Consider the following 20,076-nt stretch of genomic DNA (forward strand, 5'->3'; position numbering starts at 1 on the left):
TGGATGCATGTAATTAACGCCAGCGGAATCAATGTAATTAATTTCAAGAGAGTTTGAGATGGAGTAAATTGTCAAAAAAAACGACTAAAGGATACTTGGAAGGCATTTGAATTTGTTCCAATCCAGTTTCGCCACCACCAAGTTCAAAGGGATTTGCTCGACCACTAATTAAATTCCGGACACAAAGAAAATCTCCGATTTCTTTGTCCTGGCAGCATCATTAATTATATCCACGCTGCCTTCGCTTTTCCTCACCTTACAAAAAACATAAAACAACACGTAGACAAAGAAATAACAATTTTTCAATCCCAACGACATTTGTTCTTGTTAGCTCAGTTGTTAACAATCGATTTGACGTGTTCCTTCGGACCTTCGGGTCAAATAGGACCAGCAGGAGTAGCAACAAATAAGGGGCCATGTTTTATGGCCTAGGGGCTGGGCCACGCCCCCGCAGCCAGCAGACAGATAGAGCCCCGAATAATAAATCATTCCATAAAACATTTACGCCTCGAAGCGCACAAAGTTGATTCGAACCGAGAACCTAGTCGATCCGATCCATTCCATTCGATTCGATTTGATACATTACATTCAAAGTATGTGAGGATGATAAATAAATAAGCAGGTTGTGAGGGGAATGAAGATGTCAAAGCTTCGGATGCGGGTGAGAGGACTAAGAAGGCATCCTTAAATCATCAGCTAACCTCTTTCATTTATCATCGTTGGAGGCCAAAGACAAAATCATCCGGGGAGATTCATTTAACTTCAACATCTCAAACGGGCGACCCAAAAATCACAAAACAAACCATTGCAAACAATGGCAAACAACAGCAAACAATTGCCCGGAGCTTCAAGTGTCTTCGAGGCAATTTCCCATTTTCTTGGCATCGCTCTCCCGCTGACATTTATCTTGATCGACCTCAGTGGCATTTTTTGCACCGCAGCAAATTCAATTTGCTTTATTGATAACACACAATGGACACACAATAAGTACTGAAACAGATCAAAGTTGAGCGAAATAAAAATGCTCTAACTCGAATAAAATTTTTTAAAATTATTTCAAGCCAATACTAAAAAAAAGAGCATCATATAATGGCCACAGTTTATGTCTAAAAAACTCCAAAGATGTCTGCAAAACGTTTTAATTTTCTTAATCTTCTTTCGTTTTTTTGTGGCATTTGTTGTGGTCAGCCAATAAATCAGTGCCTTTGAAATAATTTATGTTCTTCGACTGGAATTTTCATTTATCTGTCGAACGTAATGCCATTACTCGGGGACCATGGGCACTTGGCTAATCGAGGAGGCCAAGAATTCGACTTCATTATGACAAATTTGTGTGCTCAAGAAAATTAATGTCCTTGACCCAAACTGGTTGCATTATTAAATCGCTTTAAAGGATTGCATGCTGCATGCCTTTATCCTCGCCCAAAAGTCACGTCCGCGTCCTTTTCTAAGGTTCTTCGTCGTTTTCGCCCGTCAGCGCTTTTTGTTGCTTCTCGCTTTTTTGTGTCTGGAGCGGCGGTCAAAACCGCAGACGCTTCGCAGGCGGACGATGGGCAAATTGTTTGGCCAACACAAAGTTTATTTAATTTCTCACAGAATGGAGATCTACGTGCCCCTTTTTTGACTTTGTTGATTAAAACAAATTGCGCCCTGTCTCAACTACGCCGGCAAACGTCAGACGGTCAAGAAACTGGTAGGAGGATATTGGGATGGATTGCAAAATACTCGTTGCAAGTGGAAAGAGATAGCATTTGAGGCTTTGCAGGGCTCCCCCAGATCTTTTAAGTGTTTGTTCCTGTCTAGACTTTAAAGACTACACTACTAGTTGAATATAAATGGTTAGGGGAAGTTTTTTTTTTTGTATCAAAGTGACTAAAGCCAACTCATAAGTCTTCATATTATAATGTACTTTCTGCCAGCTTCTTTGTTTGCTTAGCAAGCACAACTGCACCCAAAATGCACCTCTCTCTGCGCTTCTCATGTATTTAAGCTCGTAGGGCAAGTCTTATCTAATTAGTCTCGTTCTGTATTTGAGTTTGTTTTCGCAATCACATTTCGTATTTGCTTTTCCGTTTTTTTTCGCCAACTCAAATTTGCTGGCAATTGTCATAACTCTAATGCAATTAACCCTTGCCCAGCCAGAAAAGGGCTTATCAGATAAAGACGAGCGAGCAACAAGGGCGAAACGCAGAAAACAGGAATGGGGCAGCTAAGTAAATACAGCCATAGAGTAAACCTAAATATTTAATTAGGATTATAACGAAGCGAGCTTATCGCGGATGGCGACAGCATCACAACTGAAAGTGATGGGGGGGGGCGAGAGCGATGAATGTCAAAGAGGAGTGTCCTGCGGGCAAAGGCTTCCTGCTCGCAGGATAACAGGAAATGCACAAGTGTGTGGGGATCGGGTATCCAGCGACTATGTGCGTCTGGCGTTTCACTTTTCGTTGACTTAATTTAATTAATTTCCTAGCCCAAAGGGTCCATCCTGTCAGCCAGTCTGTCTGCCTGCCCGTCTGTCTGTCTGTCTATCTCACTCTCTTCCTGGGCTTTTTTATTTGTTGATACGTATACGCAACGTTGCATGGGAATAAAGTCCGACCCACCTACTTGATGCATATATAGGCACATATGCCTATCGATACACGATCCACAACACACACAGGCAACAGGCAACTGAAGGATGTGTGTGTGTAATATGCTGTAAATAATGAAAATCCAATTTTTGTTGCTTCTTTTTACCCTCACCTGGAATGTGTGCTGTGGGCGGCATAATGGGTTCATCATCGTTGTGGCGGAAAGACGTTTGCGATTATGACCGGGCACGTAGGTACCCTCCATACTTTGTCAGGGGTCATCTACCACTGACGATGGATGGGGGCATTAAGTTAATAAAGTGTAAAGCCTTTGTTATTGGCAGAACCAAAGTCTGAAAAATTCAATTTAAGTTGCTTAGCGTAAGGTGGTGAGGTAGCAACCAGACTCGTAGAGGGTATCCCACATTCTTGGTGAACTGATTTTTGGGGCTCTCCTTTCTGGCTTCTTGATTGCATTACATTCTCAGCCCTCCAATCGTTTCGTTTCGTCTGCGTGGCGCATTCCATTTGCCCTTTTTTCGTTGACTTTGCCTCCTGGAGATTTAATTTCGTATTTCGTGCATTTTTTCAGCTCTTTTTTCTTCCCATCCACGCAAAAATAATCAAGTAATGAAACTTCACCGACCGAAACTTAAGGAAATTCGAGAAAGAGTATTCCCCTTATTTGCGCAAGGGATTGAAACATGTTGCTGTGTTTTCACTGTTGCTGATGCCTCAGAAATTATGCAGAACACAACAAGTTTTCATCAATATTAATGCCGTGCCGAAATGTGATTAAAATCGAGAGAGACATCTATAGAGAATGGAATGGAAATGCGACTCGGACAGAGATGGGGCCCGAGAATCGGAGACAGAGAAGGCTAACCATTTCTCTCAGCTGCCGGAGCGGCAATCAAATTAAACTTGAAGTGATTTTCAATTGGAAATTCTCGTAACTGCTCCCTGGCACACCGCAACACACTTAAGTGTATTCAAATTAAACTGACGCAGACCGAACCAACAATGCGACTACGACAGCAACAGTCACGCCACGAGATGGGTACGTGAGGCTCGAAAAAGTCGCAGGAATGGGTTTAATTTTAAGTAATTAATGCAAGCTTTAAGCTTGCGATTTAAATAGATGGCAAAATTATATATTGCTAGTTCACTTAAATTGGTAAATATTTCTCTTAATTAAGTTGAAATTTAAACTAGATTGTGACAAATACACCAATTTTAAAAGAGTTAAAAGGAAAAGTGAAACACTTAACATGTACTGCAAATATTGTCGGTTCATTTAACTGTTATAACCTAGACTAGATGTGTTGTCCAGTCATTTTAAAGATAAAAAAAGAAAAAAAACTTTTTTTTTTTTAGGTAGGCTCATGACATGTTTAAATATGCTTAATTTTCATTTTCTTTACTTTTCAGTTGAATTAAAACGATTTGCTTTGAGGTAGGTAAAAGCTCATGACCTGTTTAAAAATGCATTCTTATACTCTTTATTTGAATATAAACGTTTTTCTTTAAGGCGGGAACAAGCTCATGACATATTCAAATAACCATTATTGGTTTTAGTTAACTAAGCTTCGTTTTATTTTAACAAATTGCTTCATAAAATATAAAAAAGGATTTAAACAAAAATATTCATTATTTTTTTTAGTTTTCATTATTTTTCTTAAAAACTAAATGCAACATTTTGGTTAGTTTCTCAATTATTGCCGTGCCCTGTTCCCAACTACGTGAAAGTCAGCTCTCACGCCATCTGCGCTGGTTGAGAAAGTGGATCCCATTTTCCCCATTTCTTCCCTTGGAGTCAGCCCCCCAAAGCCCATCAAATAGTTGACTCTGCCTCCGCCTGTTTCACTGGACATTTTGCCTTGTAATGCGATTGTTGTTTGGTGCCATTGTTGGCATTCTTGTGATTGCTGTTGTTGCTATCTGCTCGTCTATCTGCGTGTTTAGTTGTGCATAGAAGGGTTTTTGGGGGGCTGTCAACAAGCAGCCACGGCGTCAGCAATTGTGGATCTGTCACCACCCACTCGGCCACCCATTATGCCACCCGCAGCCCACCACCCACCACCCACCACCCACCACCTACCACTCACAATCCAATACCCACCAAGCTGAGCTTTCGTCCTGTCTGCGGTCCTCGCTTTTTGGCAACGTTTAGCGCGTGTGCAGGACGCGCGGTTTTTGAGCTGCCGCCTGCCGTTGATTAGATTGTCTGATACTTTAATAGGATTGTAAAAGCATAAAAGCACACATCCACCCATGGGGCAGCCCACCCAAATACCGGTGGCGTTTGAGTTCGGCTTTTGGTGTGCTAAAGTGCTCAGCCGCCGGCACACAAAAAAACAAAGCTAAAGAGTTGAAGGTGAAGTACGACAAACGTTTGCTAAAAGCGGCTAAAAGTGGGCTAACTCTTGTGGCGTTTACTTTGATTCAGGGGTGTTTACTTTTCCAAATTTATGTTCTATATCTAGAGTCTAAAACTGTAGTCTAAGGCATTATCTTTAAGCCATATTTTCTTGGTATTAATAAATACAAATTTTATTGAGAAGTTGTTCATGCCCAATAGCTTAAAATTCATGAAACAAAAGTTTCTATGATCATTTTATTTTTGGGTTCATATTCAATTAAGTAAAGTAAAGCTTAAACTCAATAAACATATAATACAATAAACATAATATATAATATTATAATTTAATATATACCAGACAATTCTTAACATTGCTGCAACTCATACATAAAACCACTTATTAATTACCCCAAATGAAAGCTAATTAACATCTACAGATGTTTACTGCACTAGTTGCAAAAATTTCACAGTTCCTGCCAGTCCTACACTCATTAAATTTTCAAATCTACCAAACTAATTATTCAATTGTACCAAAGTCAGGGGAAACTTTCGGAAAATGAGCAAAAGCGGTAAGCGGCTTAAGTGCTCTGCCGGATACGCAGTTATCAACCGATTGGACCGAAATGTGGCACACGTCGGGCAGGTTTTGGCCAGCAAATAAACAGTTAAGGGCTTATAAATTACATACACACACGGGCACATAGCACTCATATTCCGCCTCCATTGGGGAGTGTCATGCAACATGACAGACTTCACTCTTCTTCGGGGCCAATGGGGAGTTGAATTGGGGCGAAATCTGTATTAAAATCGCATTATGTCCGCCTCACTTGATAGAGGGACTGAGGAGCCAGGGAACTGCAGCTGCCGCAAAGTTGAGCTCCGAGGAGAAAGAAAATTTGCCAAATGTACTGTCAGGACAGCAATGCCCCGGCAAGTTTATAAACCGAACTCTCGGGCTGAAGTGGGTTAAGTGTGGGGGCACAATGTTCGCCCTTCGTTTGGCTGCGAGCATTAACCTCAGAATGGAATGCATTTGCAGCTGGCGTTTTCCGGGGGTCAAATGGGGAAACTGCAGCCTGCACTCCTGCCCGGGAAAAATGAAAAGTTCTCCCTTGGCCAGAACAGCAATTGTGGTTTCTAATTGTTTGGGGCATTTTGCACTAACAATTGACCGCAACTATGCGTTGTAATTTTGAACTTTTTTTCGTGTCTGTTTCGTTTTTCATTCTTCACTCTACAAATTTTCTTTTTTTCCCCACAAAATGAGCAACTATAAAATCGATAGCTACAATACAAGTCGTCCCTCGATTGCATTTAGTTTCTGGCGTGTTGTTCCCACCAACAACTTCTACTGACACGTTAATAGGGCATTTTAAGTTTCGCTACTTATTGTTCGAGTGGTACGTATTAAAAGGCATTGAAATAGTTTACATGGCATTTTAATGCTCCCATTGTTAAGGTAATAAAAGGAGTGGAAAGGCATTTATAATGTACTTGTTTTTAATAATAGAGGAATGAAATAAGAAAATCACATCTGAATTCAACTGTTAGCACTCTGAAGTCATCATCAACTGGTAATAACCTTTTTAATAACAAAAGTCCTGCATAAATACGGATTGTAATTCAGCGACTGAGTTCAGCAGATCTAAAATATAAAAATTATTAAATATTTATGGTTTGCTTTGCGAGGCGAGAGTTTGGATGTCTTCATCACCACCAGGTCCTAACCGCTTTGATCTAAGGCCCTCACCATTCATTCCGAGCAAAGGTTAACTAAGGAATATAAATAAAATAAAATAAATCATAACCAGTATTCTTAATTTTAATTTTATTTTATTTTAACTTAAACATTATTATGTTTTGGCCTTTTGTAACCATTTTTTCTGCACAAGACAAGCACAATTTAAAGCCTCCACTGTCAGTCAACAAGGGCTTTTCGTAAGTCTGCCATTCACATCCTATTCTCCTTCACACCCAGCAAGAGTGACAAAGAAGATATATTAAAGTGGTTTTTAATCATTTTCCGCTGTTTTTTAGACTTGGTGTGTGTGAGTGTGTGTGTATGGAAAATGAATTAAAGGACGCCATTCAGCTGTATAAGCCCTGTATGAAGCTTAGGAGGGAGGGAAATTCAGCGAGAGTTTATTAAAAAAAGAGACGAACGAGCCCCTTAAATAAATTTATGTGTGGCAAAAAAGCATGAAAAATGCGTTGCCTAGCTGATAAACCCGTTTTGTTAGCCCACACAGACTCGCTTAATGCAGATTTATGATTTTAATAACAGGTTGCACCCACATGCACACACATTTTTTTTAAGCACATTAGGAAATTGTGTTTCTTTATAAAACAGCTTTAGCGGATGGCCATGCATTTATTCCTCCACGACATTGTTAATTATGGAAATGTTTCTTTTAGGAAGCTGCCTGCAGTTATTAGCCGCAAGGCAGCCAAGAACATTCACATTTACATTCACATTCCTGTCGTAAACATCGTCGTCACAGCAAACTGCAATCTCGATTTGCCAACTTTGCAGACTCCTGCCGCAGCAACAAACATTTTCAATTTCCCAGCGACGCCAGGTGTGTGGCAGTGTGGGCGGAAAATTCCAAGGGTATGTGTGTTGGAAAAACTCAGGAGAAGCGCCGCGAGCATTCCGAACCGAAACAAGGTGATGTGGCCAGGATGACGACGATGCTGCAAATGTGGTTCACAGTTACCGTTGATGAGGAAATTGTTTCGAAAATCACTGGGGAAGTGTAATAAGATGGCAGGCAGGGGAGTGGCTTCAAAGATGTTTTCGGGCTTACGATATTAAGCGTACTTTGCACTCCAAGCCTTGAAGTATTTCTAAAATTTAGAAATGCTTAAGAGTGGAAATTAGTTATGCTATTAGTTAGTGGAACCCTTTTTAATAAAACCGCTGCCTCTGGTAGTTTTACAAAGTTTTTAATAAAATGCGAAGTAAGTTTTATAAATTATTGGGAATAGAAAATTTAAAGAACATTTGAATTCATGTAACGATTGAGATTATTAAAGAATACCTTACAAATTTATGGTTTTTAAAAAGAATATTTAAAATATATAATCAGCTATAAACATTGCTAAACATACATATTATAATGTTATGCTAAGTGTTTATAAATAGATTAGAAAATTTGTTTAATACTTTCGCTGTTTTAACAAATAATTTATATGTTAAACTGATTGGTCATCTAAAAACTATTGAAAAACAAGAAAAAACCCTTGTGTTGTTTGTGCAATTTTTTTGTTTTTATGGCTATCTTAGCTTTTTAAGTTAATCGTATAAACACAACAAATAAATTACCGTTTTTAAATATTTTTGTAAAATCACGAAGTAAATTCGGAAAACAAAAATGCATTTTAATCATACATAATTAAAAATCCATGATAACATATAAGTATGAAAGACAGTAGAAATCATATACAAGAGCTTTCTAAATCGATTTTCTGGTCAAACTTTTCAGTCAACTCTCGTTAAAATCCAGACCAGCATTAAGTTCATTGGAGAGGTGGATGCAGGACCAACACCCCACGAAAACACCTGCTCAGGTAATGCAAATTTGGTGTAACTGCCACGCAGCACGATCGCTGTCATTTTGCCCAGCCACATCATCATCATCAAGGTCGTCGTTGGAGGAGGAAGGAGGCATCCTGGTGTATTCGATGCCATTTGGGCCATCAGCGATGCTTTTGGAGGAGTGGCAAAGTGTTCGGAGGCAGTGACTGCAGGACGCCCAGGTAGTTGAGGAAGTCGGCGTAGCTGAACACCTGGACAGGTGAATTTGGTTTTGGTTCGTGGTAAGTTGCCAAATTGTGACAGATGAATTCTCGCGGCCGCGGCAGTGAGGAGATCTTTAAAATCTCCCAGTACTCCCACGTTCCGCCGTTGAATTGCATCACCAATTGATCGAAGCTAATGAGGAGGTACGGCAGTTAATTGGCAGTCGGAGTAATTAGAAGGACAAATCAAATGATGCACTCAGAAAAGTTAGCAGTTGTTAAATGCGAGTAGCCAAGTAATGTAGAATATATATTTAAATATATATTATATATTTAATTTGGTATATTTATATTTTTTACATATTAAGAATTATATTAAATTTAAGCTATTAAAGACATATGCAAACTCTTTTCAATTTTGAATTTAAACATAATTCATTCATTCATCCTGTTTTAATATGTAAAACTTAAAACTTTTAGGTCCTGCTTTTGAGAAATAGCAAATTTGTTTTAGTGTACCCACCTGGCCTGCTCCATGTGTGCCTTTAATTCCGACGACTCGGTTATGCGGTCCACACGTATGTCATCCACCGGCGACTTCAGCATTAGAAGCAGTTGATTGGGCATCCAGAAGAGACGCACCTTGTCCATGACCTCCGTGAGATGGATCTGACGGGATGGCCACTTGTGATTTAGCCAGCGGATGGCGGCGTAAAAAACCTCCGCCTCTGAGTTAACCCTTATGTCGTTCGAGGAAAAGAGGTGACATAGGCTTTTAAGCGGCAAAGCAAGATACTCATCTGAAGCTACAAAAGTCAGAAAGAAGTATTGAATCCTATGCAACATCATGTAGTGCAAATAATGCAGTTTCTTAAAGTTCAAAGCATCTTGGGCCACCTGGGCAGCCCAATGTTCACCGAACAATGAGTCCTGATCCAAGCAATGCCAAATTTGATGGGTCAACTCATCGATCTTAAGATAAGTTGAAGCCGACAGAAGATCAACAATGTTTGAACGTTTCAGCAATGGTTCCTTGTCCATCATCCAGCGATAAAGTCGTTCAAAGATCTCCGGCTTGACCAAATCCTCTGGTAATCGTAGCTCTAATTTATCCATATTCTGCCTGACTCGCTCTACATAGACCATTAAGACCAAACGATGGCAGGGAAAAACATACTGTCCAATCCGCACCAGAAAATCGGTATTCTCGTTTTCACTCCAAAATTCCTTGAGCGTTTCCAGTGTGTCCTTTTGCTTGGGCAAGTGAAAGTACTTCCCCAGCGGATTCTTTCGGTTGCTCTTGCGAAAATCACGAAAACTGAGTTCCGGTAATTGTGGTTCCATTGGTAAATCCTCCTGATGGGCCACATTGTCTAATTTTTGCTTATTCATTTTGAAATACTTCAAATTTTGACAGTGTTTTTAGATAGTACAGAAGCCTACACCAAAAAAACTGAAAATTTAGTTTAAATAAGTGTCTTGAAAAAAAATACATAAAATAAGACAGTATTAAAGACTATACTAAGTTCAATAGTAGATAATAAAACCCTTATACTCTTAATTTTCATTTCTAAAACGAAGAGTGTAAAACATAACATAAAATAAGTTTAGTTTTGATAATTTCGCGGTATTAATTTAATACTTATCTTATAAAGAAATCGCTTAACATTCATGCAACAATAGTTTGGTTTCTCTAAAAATTTATGTTTAGATTATATTTCCTTTAATCTAAATTTAATTTTAGTGATCATTTGTAATGATAGACTAGTTAAACTAAGAACATTTTTAAACAAAGGCAGGCTTAGAAATCTCTTTAAATTTTCTTAAATTTGAATGTGTTTTCATGAAAACTTGACAACATAAGCTAAAACAACAACAAATAAAATCTACTTATCCTTTCATTTCCCAAATCAGTTTCAAAACATCCTCTGGCAGTGACATTGGAATAACGCGGATGAGTGATGTTCACGAACATTGAAGTCAACAAGCGGCGGAAATACAATGTGGCTCAGTTGAATAGGGACGTCTCGCACAATTAGCATTTATGGTCATGCAATACCGTTGATAATATAGAACAAAACCTGTCTAATACGGGCAACACCCGATTTTGCCGCATGTCTTCGGGGCTTTCACTTTTTCCTTTCCTTTCGTTGGCCAATTAGACGCACAATGCGCCTCAAATTATGCAACACAGCGCGACAAATTCAATTTGCTACGCCTACGCTCTGTTCCGTCCCGCTCCCTCCCACGCAGCTAAACACGTGACCGACAACAACAGTGCGAGTGGGACAGAGACAGAGCGAATGGAACACGTTGGAAGTTGTGCTGAAAAATCCCAGGAGAAATTAGTTTGATTTATGTTGAGTTTCCGGTGCAAATAAATTGCCAAGTTTAGAGGGAACTTCGGACGCACTGCAGACGCATAATTGATTATGCGAGCGGCGTACACACAATTGGTGGGCGGAGGCCGTCGGAGGGGGCGTGACAACCGGGTTGGGGGACCCAAGGAGGACAGGAGTCTAGCGATGACTGTACATTGTTAATGGTGAGTGGGCAAGGGGCTTATTACTAGACAAGCTAGTCGTCAATTTGACACCCGATTGTTTGGGATTTTCAATGCCCCCGAGTGGTAAGATTTCAAAAGGATTTGTAAATTCCACCCTCAAGTAAATTTGGGTGCCACTAAAATCTCTTCTATTTGATCGAAAGTTTTGAAAGCATAAGTTCATAAAAGGGTTCTTTAGGTAGCAAAAATATTTTACCAAATATAATTGTACATTTTTTTTGGCAATATTTTATAGGAAAAAAATCTCAAAAGCTCAGCCACTGACATTATTATTTGTTTTCCAGTATTTTTAAATGCAAAATGAAAACTTGTTCACATACTTCTTTGACATACAGTTTGTATTGCCAACAAAACATTTTTATTTCATTTTCGTTGCTATTCACGAATCTTGGTGGCCCAAACAACATCAATAACTATACATTTGTTATTCATTGAAACATCTGTTAAAAAGCAAAGCAGGAGGAGTAAATCATACTTGTTTTTCCCGCTCACTTTTTCTCTCTTTGCCATTCAGTTTTATCGTTACCTGTTTGTTTAATAAACTTTTGTGCGATGCATTCGCAACTAAAGTACTTAAACATTTTTTTTTATCGCCGGACTTTGTCAGTTCAAATTGTTGCCCGTTTGCTAAGCGGAGTGAGAGAGATAAAAACAAAGCGAGTAAAAGAGAGAGAAACAGAGCGTTGTAGAGAGAGGGACATATGGGTGGAAAGTTTGTCGCATCCAAAGTTTTTGTTCGCAAATTGCAGTTTACTTGCTGCTTACTGCAACATCATAACTGCGGGCTAAAAGGGGGCAGAGCATTATGTGGGCGTGGCCGAAATGCAAAATTCTCCAGTCGGTTCGAGGGTTTATTGCACTTGACTTGGGTCGGCCGGTTGAAATGATTCTAGCAACTGAGCATTGAGAACTGCGAGTGCACCGAAAAATATAGTTTTAAGAGGTTTATGGAGAGGCTGTTCATTTTATTTTTAGTGTTTAGTGTAAGCGTGATTAGCTGTGAATACAAAATATTTTATATTTATTTATATAGTGATCCTACCACTATACATAGTTAAATTTGACTAAGTTTCTCAGTATAAAGTTATAAGTACGTATAACAAATTGATTTATAAAACTCTTAAAACAACAAGTTTGATTTGATTTGATTTGATTTTATCATGGCAAACTGATATTAATTTTTTTTTGAGTGTAATAACTATGCGCCGTTAGCTTTGTGCACTGCAAGTTTGCTTTGACACTTTGACATTGACAATGATGTATGTGCTTGCTTTGTTTGAGTGTGCGGGTGTTAGTCTAGGGGGCGTGTTTTTGGGTGGGTGTGGGTGTGACTAAGCTTTGTCATTAAATATCGATTTGTTAGCTATGCTGCGCCATTTAATAGTTCCGACTTAAAGTCAAAGATTTCATCTGAGCTTCAAAAACTCCAAAGTAATTGCTGACTACAAAAAAGGATACCATAAAGCTTAAACCGTATTTATTGCACTCGCTTTTGATGCCTTTTCAATTGCTTTTTTGGAGCACACTTTTCCGCAGTTTTATTAGTGCGAAATTTATGGGGGCAGTGAAACGAAAATTGCCAACGAATTCCATTCATTTGTCATGCTGTTTTATCGCCAACCGATGAAATGTTGAAGAACAGTAACAACCATAAACAATTTCAACGGTCTACAAAAAAAATGGTTGATGGCTAAATAAATTGGTTGTTTGCGTCGATTGAATTGAGCCATTTTCCTGGTTGTGATTTGGCTAACAGATCGATGTAAATGTGAATAGATTGTGTTTGACTAATTTCCGATTGGCACTCACTGTCTCTCAGGGGAAATGCAATCATAATTCCGCCTAAATTATTCAGAGCTCCTCGAATGTTTGCTAAATTCGTGCATATTATCCATGACCTTTTTTGGCGGAGGATGAAGCGCTCAATTTGCTGTTAACCAGGGGCGATTTTAATTGTTTTATTTTAACATTTAAAACCAATTTATATTTATGAAATTTTGTAAATTGGCAATGTCATAAAACGCACACACATTCAGGCACTCGTGCCCTCAGGTCGTATTCGCAACATTTCCCATTTAGCGTGACATGCTTTCCCTTCCCCGTTTTCCACTCACTCACTCCACTGCTCGGGAATTTCGCATTTCCCATTTCCCAGTTGCCATTTGTGGCCCGCTGCCTTGTTATGTGGTAATTAAAACGACTCTTGGCCCATCTCCTCTGCGTTTTTGGACAGCTTTTTACTGCCACTCAGTCGATGCGTCGTATGCGTAATGTCTGGCTAAATTATTAATTTACTATGGCCCCAATGAGTGTTGTTAATTAATTTGCATGCATATACAGTGAAATCGAGACTGGGAGGTGTTGTGGAGTCCATTTGAGGCTTCTGGAATGAGTGGCAATAATATGTTGAGCCGCCTCATTGAATCGCTTCAAATGCTCGCCAGCAAATCTCATTACCACCGACTGTATGACGTGATGTATTAATTAGTACGAAATAAATATGGAAAGGCAGGAGAAAAATCGTTATGAGATTTTTGTTCCTTTCCCAATTTATATTTTTTTAAGTGTTTTAAAGCAAATGTAAATACACTACATTGTTTTGTTGTCCTTATTTTCTCTTCAAAACATAATTATAAATAAATTATCAAAGATCTTAATCTCGAAAGCTTTTAAAGACAACGAGTTAATTTTGTAAGAAGTAATGGATGCTTTTGAAATCATTAATTTCTTTTTTGCATTAAATTGCATTCCATATATTATACTCCTAATCACGTCATGGTTGCAAGGTGCAAGGCTTAGCTGTTTCCTTGTTGCCTTTTGGCGAATTGTTTGCACTGTGGCAACGAGCCGTATGATTAATTTTAGCCGGAAAAGCCTCCAGCCAATTCTGCCGCCTCTTTTGTCACAATAAAAATTCACAGGAGGGTAGAGCAAACAAAAACATATAATAAAAACAGTAAACATTTAATTGCCTGACAAATATTTGCCCTTCGCCCCACCAGCAAACGGGTTTAGGGCCAAGTTTCGAGAGCTCGGCAAATAGGCGCTGATGAAAAACTTTAATAGCAAAACTTCCCCATTTGGCTTATGCTTTCATTTCTCCTCCTCCCAGCATCTGCTAGCCATTTCTCTTATGCCATTTCTCCGTTGGCCCTCCGACTTTTCTCTTATGCATTATCGGCATACGCTGCTCATATAACTTCGCTCGACGGCTGCTGTTGAAAGTTTTGCGCAGCTTGACAAAATTTTCAGAGCCCTGCGATGGCCGCATATACTATATGCAAAAATCTTAAACGAAGTATCGATTTTGCCGCCGGCTAAAAATTATTTACAAGCGAATAAACTTTCAAAGGAGGCAACTCCATTTGAGTGGGTTGTCTGCGGTTGAGTTTTGTTTGTCTGCCAGCTCGGCAGTCCTTTGCCAATGCCGGAAGGCCCACTACAAAGGACATCTCTTGGCGGGCTTTGATATAGGCAGATAAACAAAGTTTTGCCCATTTGGTGACTTGCAAAAAAAAAATATGATTAACCAAGTACACAAAATAACGCTGGAATAGGAAGATTAAATGTATCTTAAAAAATTATTGAAATATCGAATATGGTTATTTGACCAATGACCACACTGTTAATAATAATATGAAATGAAAAGAATAAATAGACTATAATGCAATTTAATTTTACAAAAGTAATTGATAAATGGTAATGTTTATTTATGTTATTTTGACATAGATAGAATAGATTTACTTATTCAAAAATATATATTTTTCGCGGTTCTTATCAGTTGTTGTTATCGATAAGTAATAATCGATCGCCATGCCCATCGATCAAGGTAACATCGTGCACGATTGTTGGTATTCATCGCATAAAAATACTAGCGATATTATGATCTGACAGTGTTGCCAGATCAGCTGTAATCCCGTTAGATCTGGCTATCTTTCAGCTGTCAAAGTAATTAGAAGAAATTATGTTAGTGGTTTATTTTATATAATTTCTTTAGTGTAGTATTATAACACAATATAAAACTAAAAAAAGGTTATAAATATGCACAATATATCAACCTTTCAAAATATGTATATTCTACTCCATCAATAGTTAACAAATAGTGATTAAATGGTAATTTGATAACCAAATATATAGCAAGCTGCATCATACAAAAGCACACAAGCGCTTCGTGACGTTTCAGCTTTTTTAAAGCTTTTCTCGCCCTGAGCAAAGTAGCTTTTTTTTCTGTACCGCTAGAAACAGCTTTTTTTCTGCCAGCAAACTGGCAACACTGGCGTCAGGCGTCTCTATGCGCATTGTTATTGTCATCACTATTGCATTGACATTGTTGCTGTGCGCTGCGTTTTAATTATTTTTCATTGCGTTTGTTGCTGTTTAATTGGGTAAGAAATGAAAATTTACAAACAGAAACTGCGCGACGTGTGGCTGCAAATGGAGGAGTTCCGGGCGTGGTTGCGCCGGGATCCGGACGACTCCTACCGGGCGCACTGCCGCTTCTGCAAGTGCTGCGTTAACACCAAAATCAGCGATCTGCGTGCCCATGCGGCGACCAAGAAGCACATGAAGCACCTGGACCTGAAGACCTCCAATCTGGTAAGTGGTACGTTATATTGTTAAAATCCCTTGTTAACCGGAAATTACCACACCAGCATAAGAACACAGACGAAATGCACAGGTCTCCGGCCAGCAGTTCCAGCGCCACTCCATACAAAGTCAAAGTGAAGGCCCAGCCCAAAACTGCCACGGTGAAGAAGGAGAAGATCAGGGCCTCGGACCAGTCCGTGGACTACGAGCAGATCATCGAGAACCTGGCCCTGTACGAACCGGAGCAGGTGATGTTCTCCAGTTGCTCCTTGACCGGCGGCGGCGGTGAGCAGCGGCTGGATGATGAGGTCGAAGGCGAGGGCGAGGTGTCCAACATTAGTATCATTGACGAGGACATGGTCAACAAGGCGGTGGCCAATGCCCTTCGCAACCAAAAGGACACGTCGCAGATTTTCGGCGACTTTGTGGCCGACCGACTCCGTCAGTTGAACGCCGACGCCTCCGAATTCGCCAAGGACAAAATCATGAAGGTAATTTTGGAGGCCGCTTCCATCGATCGGGCTCCCACCTACAATTAATACAAAACGCATATATAATTAGATTTTAATATTGACTAGAGTTTGAATAAAACATGAATTGTACAATTATGATATATTGAACTTGCCATGTGTTCAAGTTATTCATTTCGAAGTGTTCAAAAGGTAAGCACCAGTCCCATACTGATTATTTAATTTTGGGGTTAATTTGTATGGTAACTGATTAATAATAATAATAAATTAAAAAAATAGTTTTCAGTAGAATTTATATACTTTGTTTCAGCTGATCCCAAAACTGACCTGTTAGAAGGGTTAATAATAAAAATTTCTGAGTTTAAACGATTTAAATCCGTCTAAAAGTACAGTTTGAATTAATAAAAGTAGTAACAGCAAGTTCTAAAAAATATTGCATCGTTTTTTAAAAAGAAATTTGCCCTAAAGGGTTGATAAACAGCGCATCTATTAAAATAAAAATGCAAAATTGTTTTAATAAGATTTCAGCTCATGTATTAACATTAAATAATATGAGGAAACTTTAAGCAGGCTAAATGGAATATAAATATAAATTGCGAAAAGTTTTAGGTTCATTGGCCATGCATTAGTTATTTAACAATTCAACATTTGGCCCTTTTCGCTTTAAGCATTAATCTCGCTTGCATTTTTCTTTTAGCCTATTTCTCTTGGCTCGGATCAAAGTTTTACTAGAAAGTAATTTAAACTTTTGCTTTTACTCTCCTACTGCCTGGTTACACTTTTACATTTTCCGTTCAGCTCGAACTGAGGCGTTCGTTCCACTCAATAAACGCCAGACGCAAATTTTGTTTAACACTTTTTGCCTATTGGCGTTGTAAAATAAGAATAAAATGCTAAAAATTTCTAAAAGTCAGGGTGGGTTTCGATTGTCTTTTGCATAAGCCGCTTAGGTGCTTACTTTGATTTCTGTGTTTTCCCGATTTTCCCTTTATTCGAGAACTTTATGTGCCGAGCTGTAAACTCGAGTTTTATTTGAAGTTAGTAAGTAATAGCAATGGCAGAATGCCAATGAAAATCTGCTTACATTTTTTATGCCCGACTATTTCAAATTTGATTGCCAGACAAGCATTCGGTTGCCCTCTCTTTTTCAATAATTAAACGACTTTACCTGGTGGTCGACGGCCAAAGGTAAAAGACATAGACATAAATCAAGCTGCCATAACTTCCTGCAAATATCGAAAGTCCATTAACAGTAAAACATTTTAGCATCTAGCTTGGATGGCAGTTGAGTCCACGCAGAGAAATTGGGTGTACAAATGGACAATTTGATGTTTTAAAAGTGGGCATTATATTTATAAACTCAATAACTTTTTGAGCTCTTTAAAAAAATGGATTTATAATATAAATCTCATTGTATCCTATTCAAAATGTACAAAGGATCTCATCATTAAAACCACATCATTTTAGTTAATACTAATTACTTTCGATATAATCAATCAAAATTTGGATTTGATGCATCGCAGTTGGGTATAGTGGTGTCAATATGAACATAGTCTAGGTGTCTGAATATGGGACTCGATGTGATCCTATTTTCTTTCTGTGCCGCTTTTACCCTTTCCCATTGTTTAGTTTTATTTTTGGCACCGGATAGTGGGATGGTGGGGCGTTCAGGTACACGTCCTGTCTGCATCTGATAAGTGCCTTCGAAAAACAGGTTTAATTAAAATACACACCCATTTGGCGCTTAGACGTCAGTGGCCATCGATGGGCTTGTTGATTTTTCAGCACAATCGAGGCGTAAGCATAAGCAAATACAAATACAAGTGCGACAGGCGCACCCCCTTAATTTTCCCAACCCCTTTAGTAGTTTTCCTATTGGCAGTGGCGTTGTTGTGGCTTCTTGTTTGCTCTGACATGTTGCTCAAATAGCTGATGTGTGTGTGCGAGTGCTAGTATTTGTGTTTATATTTGCCAAAGGATATTATTAATGCGCTACGTTTCGGCGGCAGCTTATGCAATCGATGAAATTAGTAAATTCTAGCATAGAGATAACAGAAGAGACTTTCAAAAGAGGGTTCAATAATTAGTGTTTTTTATAAGTTTCCAATCCTGGATTTGTTTGATGAAAATTTCTTAAATTTGTTTCTACAAGACTACGTTTAAACTTTGAACTTTTGAAATGCGTCCTGACCCTTTGATCCCTATTAATTTTTGTATTTCTAAAGGCTTTCTGTTGGTAAAAACCCTTGATGATCTTAAGATTCTTCTGCATTCCAGCATGTCCTTTGAAAAGGACCACTAAGAGCCAATAGGCAGGAAATATTGGTCTAATTGGCTCCCCGCCCTTTGATGACAAACTAAAAATCCATTTTCATTAACGTTCTCTTCCCACTGTTGTGCGAAAAGCGGGGTGAAAAGGACCCAAGTGTCCTGGGTAGGCGGATTGATGTGTTCTGTACAGTTGTCGTCTGCTTCGACATGTTCCAGTTTATTTTTATGTCATTGCAGCAATCCTGGGAAGCCGTGGGAAGGGACTCGACGTTCGGGCCTCGCAGATTAACAGATTATGATCTGACATGAGTTGAAATGTTGTTAGAAAACTTCATTAGCAACATGTGTGTGCCCTAGATGTGCGAGCTATAGTATGTTCGTCGATCCTTGTTGCGCTTCGGTGCGCAATTAAAGCAATAAAAGTGTGGACGACTGCACACTGAATGGCCATGGGCATGGCCGGCTTCAGCTCATCCAATCCTGGGCATCAATTCGGACTGGACCCTCTGCAGCCCATTTACCTCACCCCGTGCTTCAGTCCCCACAAGCTCAGGAACTCAAAATAAAAAAAAATTGTCGAGTGGATACAGGGCAAAAATAATTGAGAATGGAATTTTGTTTTTGCACGGCAACTTAAAGTTAACTACGTTAATGCCCTAAAAAATTCAATATGAATTTAAGTTCATATTTATAAAATAAGTTTTTCTTTATAAGTAATTAAATGATCGATTTATTTCATTACAATTAGAGTACAAAATTTGTATCGAACATTAACTAAAATTTTTGATTTCAGATTTATGTAAATTAATTACATAAATTTCCATTACCAAATTTATAAACGTTAAATTTAATTCTTAAAAAGAGTATTAAAAGTACTGGGCTCAATGTTTTCTTTTCAAGTTTTCCCTTTTAATTCCCATTCGAATTGGTTGGGTTTATTTCAGTTGTTGTTGTGGCAACTCTTTGGCACTGTGATTGTGCCACGCCCCCATTCACTGTCCACTGTCCCCTGTCCACCGCCCACTCGATAATCCCCACTTTGGATGGCCGAAAGCCTATTTGAAACTTTATTTAATGCAATTTTCGTTTAAAAATGTATGTGTTTACTTAATGGATAGCCTGTTTAGTAGATTTCGGGCATCTGAACCACCATAATAGGAATTAGAAATTAAGTTCTGACCGTGTGGCGAGTATAAGCAAATACGTTGATGCGGTACAGTCCAGAGAACGGAAATCATCGCTGCGAAGGCTTTTCCCTCGCATTTTCAGAGCCGCATTGCACTCTATTAAATGCACTCGGACAGCGAATGAATGACGTTATATAAGTACAATGGGTGTGTGTGAGAGAGAGAGGGAAAAGGGGGATAGTGGGGGAAAAGAGACAGATAGACGGACAGAGACCAAGTGCGGTCACACTGTAAATTAAATATAAAATGTCCTGCGGACTGTCGCTCTTTATGCCATGCGGCTGGCCAACAACGATGTCGACATTGGTCAGCATTG

General features: G+C 38.9%; 3 protein-coding genes across 3 annotated transcripts; 2 read left to right on the forward strand and 1 right to left on the reverse strand.

The window, feature by feature from the left end:
- The first annotated feature begins 640 nt into the window (after positions 1 to 640).
- LOC108149679 lies at positions 641 to 6,711 on the forward strand. The gene is made up of 2 exons (XM_017277426.1): positions 641 to 661; positions 6,628 to 6,711. The coding sequence occupies exons 1-2, from the start codon at positions 641 to 643 to the stop codon at positions 6,709 to 6,711; spliced, it is 105 nt and encodes a 34-aa protein (XP_017132915.1).
- A 1,587-nt stretch (positions 6,712 to 8,298) lies between these two features.
- On the reverse strand, positions 8,299 to 10,112 carry LOC108149713 (kelch-like protein 6). The gene is made up of 2 exons (XM_017277478.2): positions 9,203 to 10,112; positions 8,299 to 8,872 (listed from the first exon to the last, which is right to left on the reverse strand). The coding sequence occupies exons 1-2, from the start codon at positions 10,069 to 10,071 to the stop codon at positions 8,638 to 8,640; spliced, it is 1,104 nt and encodes a 367-aa protein (XP_017132967.1). The 5' UTR covers positions 10,072 to 10,112; the 3' UTR covers positions 8,299 to 8,637.
- Positions 10,113 to 15,535: 5,423 nt separating this feature from the next.
- LOC108149700 lies at positions 15,536 to 16,452 on the forward strand. Its single transcript, XM_017277466.2, has 2 exons — positions 15,536 to 15,841; positions 15,898 to 16,452. The coding sequence occupies exons 1-2, from the start codon at positions 15,638 to 15,640 to the stop codon at positions 16,369 to 16,371; spliced, it is 678 nt and encodes a 225-aa protein (XP_017132955.1). The 5' UTR covers positions 15,536 to 15,637; the 3' UTR covers positions 16,372 to 16,452.
- The last annotated feature ends 3,624 nt before the right edge of the window (positions 16,453 to 20,076 follow it).

The sequence above is a fragment of the Drosophila elegans genome, unplaced genomic scaffold, assembly GCF_018152505.1.
Source record: "Drosophila elegans isolate 14027-0461.03 unplaced genomic scaffold, ASM1815250v1 contig_183, whole genome shotgun sequence".
In the NCBI taxonomy this organism is placed as follows: Eukaryota; Metazoa; Arthropoda; class Insecta; order Diptera; family Drosophilidae; genus Drosophila; species Drosophila elegans.

Bases quoted from the DNA above. Each gene is read 5' to 3' on its own strand.
- LOC108149679 (XM_017277426.1), top strand. From the start codon at position 641: ATGTCAAAGCTTCGGATGCGG. The intron at 662-6,627 runs GTGAGAGGACTA...TTGCTTTGCGAG, and splicing joins TGTCAAAGCTTCGGATGCGG to GCGAGAGTTTGGATGTCTTC.
- LOC108149713 (XM_017277478.2), bottom strand. From the start codon at position 10,071: ATGAATAAGCAAAAATTAGACAATGTGGCCCATCAGGAGGATTTACCA. The intron at 8,873-9,202 runs GTGGGTACACTA...CCTCCTCATTAG, and splicing joins GCACACATGGAGCAGGCCAG to CTTCGATCAATTGGTGATGC.
- LOC108149700 (XM_017277466.2), top strand. From the start codon at position 15,638: ATGAAAATTTACAAACAGAAACTGCGCGACGTGTGGCTGCAAATGGAG. The intron at 15,842-15,897 runs GTAAGTGGTACG...TTACCACACCAG, and splicing joins ACCTGAAGACCTCCAATCTG to CATAAGAACACAGACGAAAT.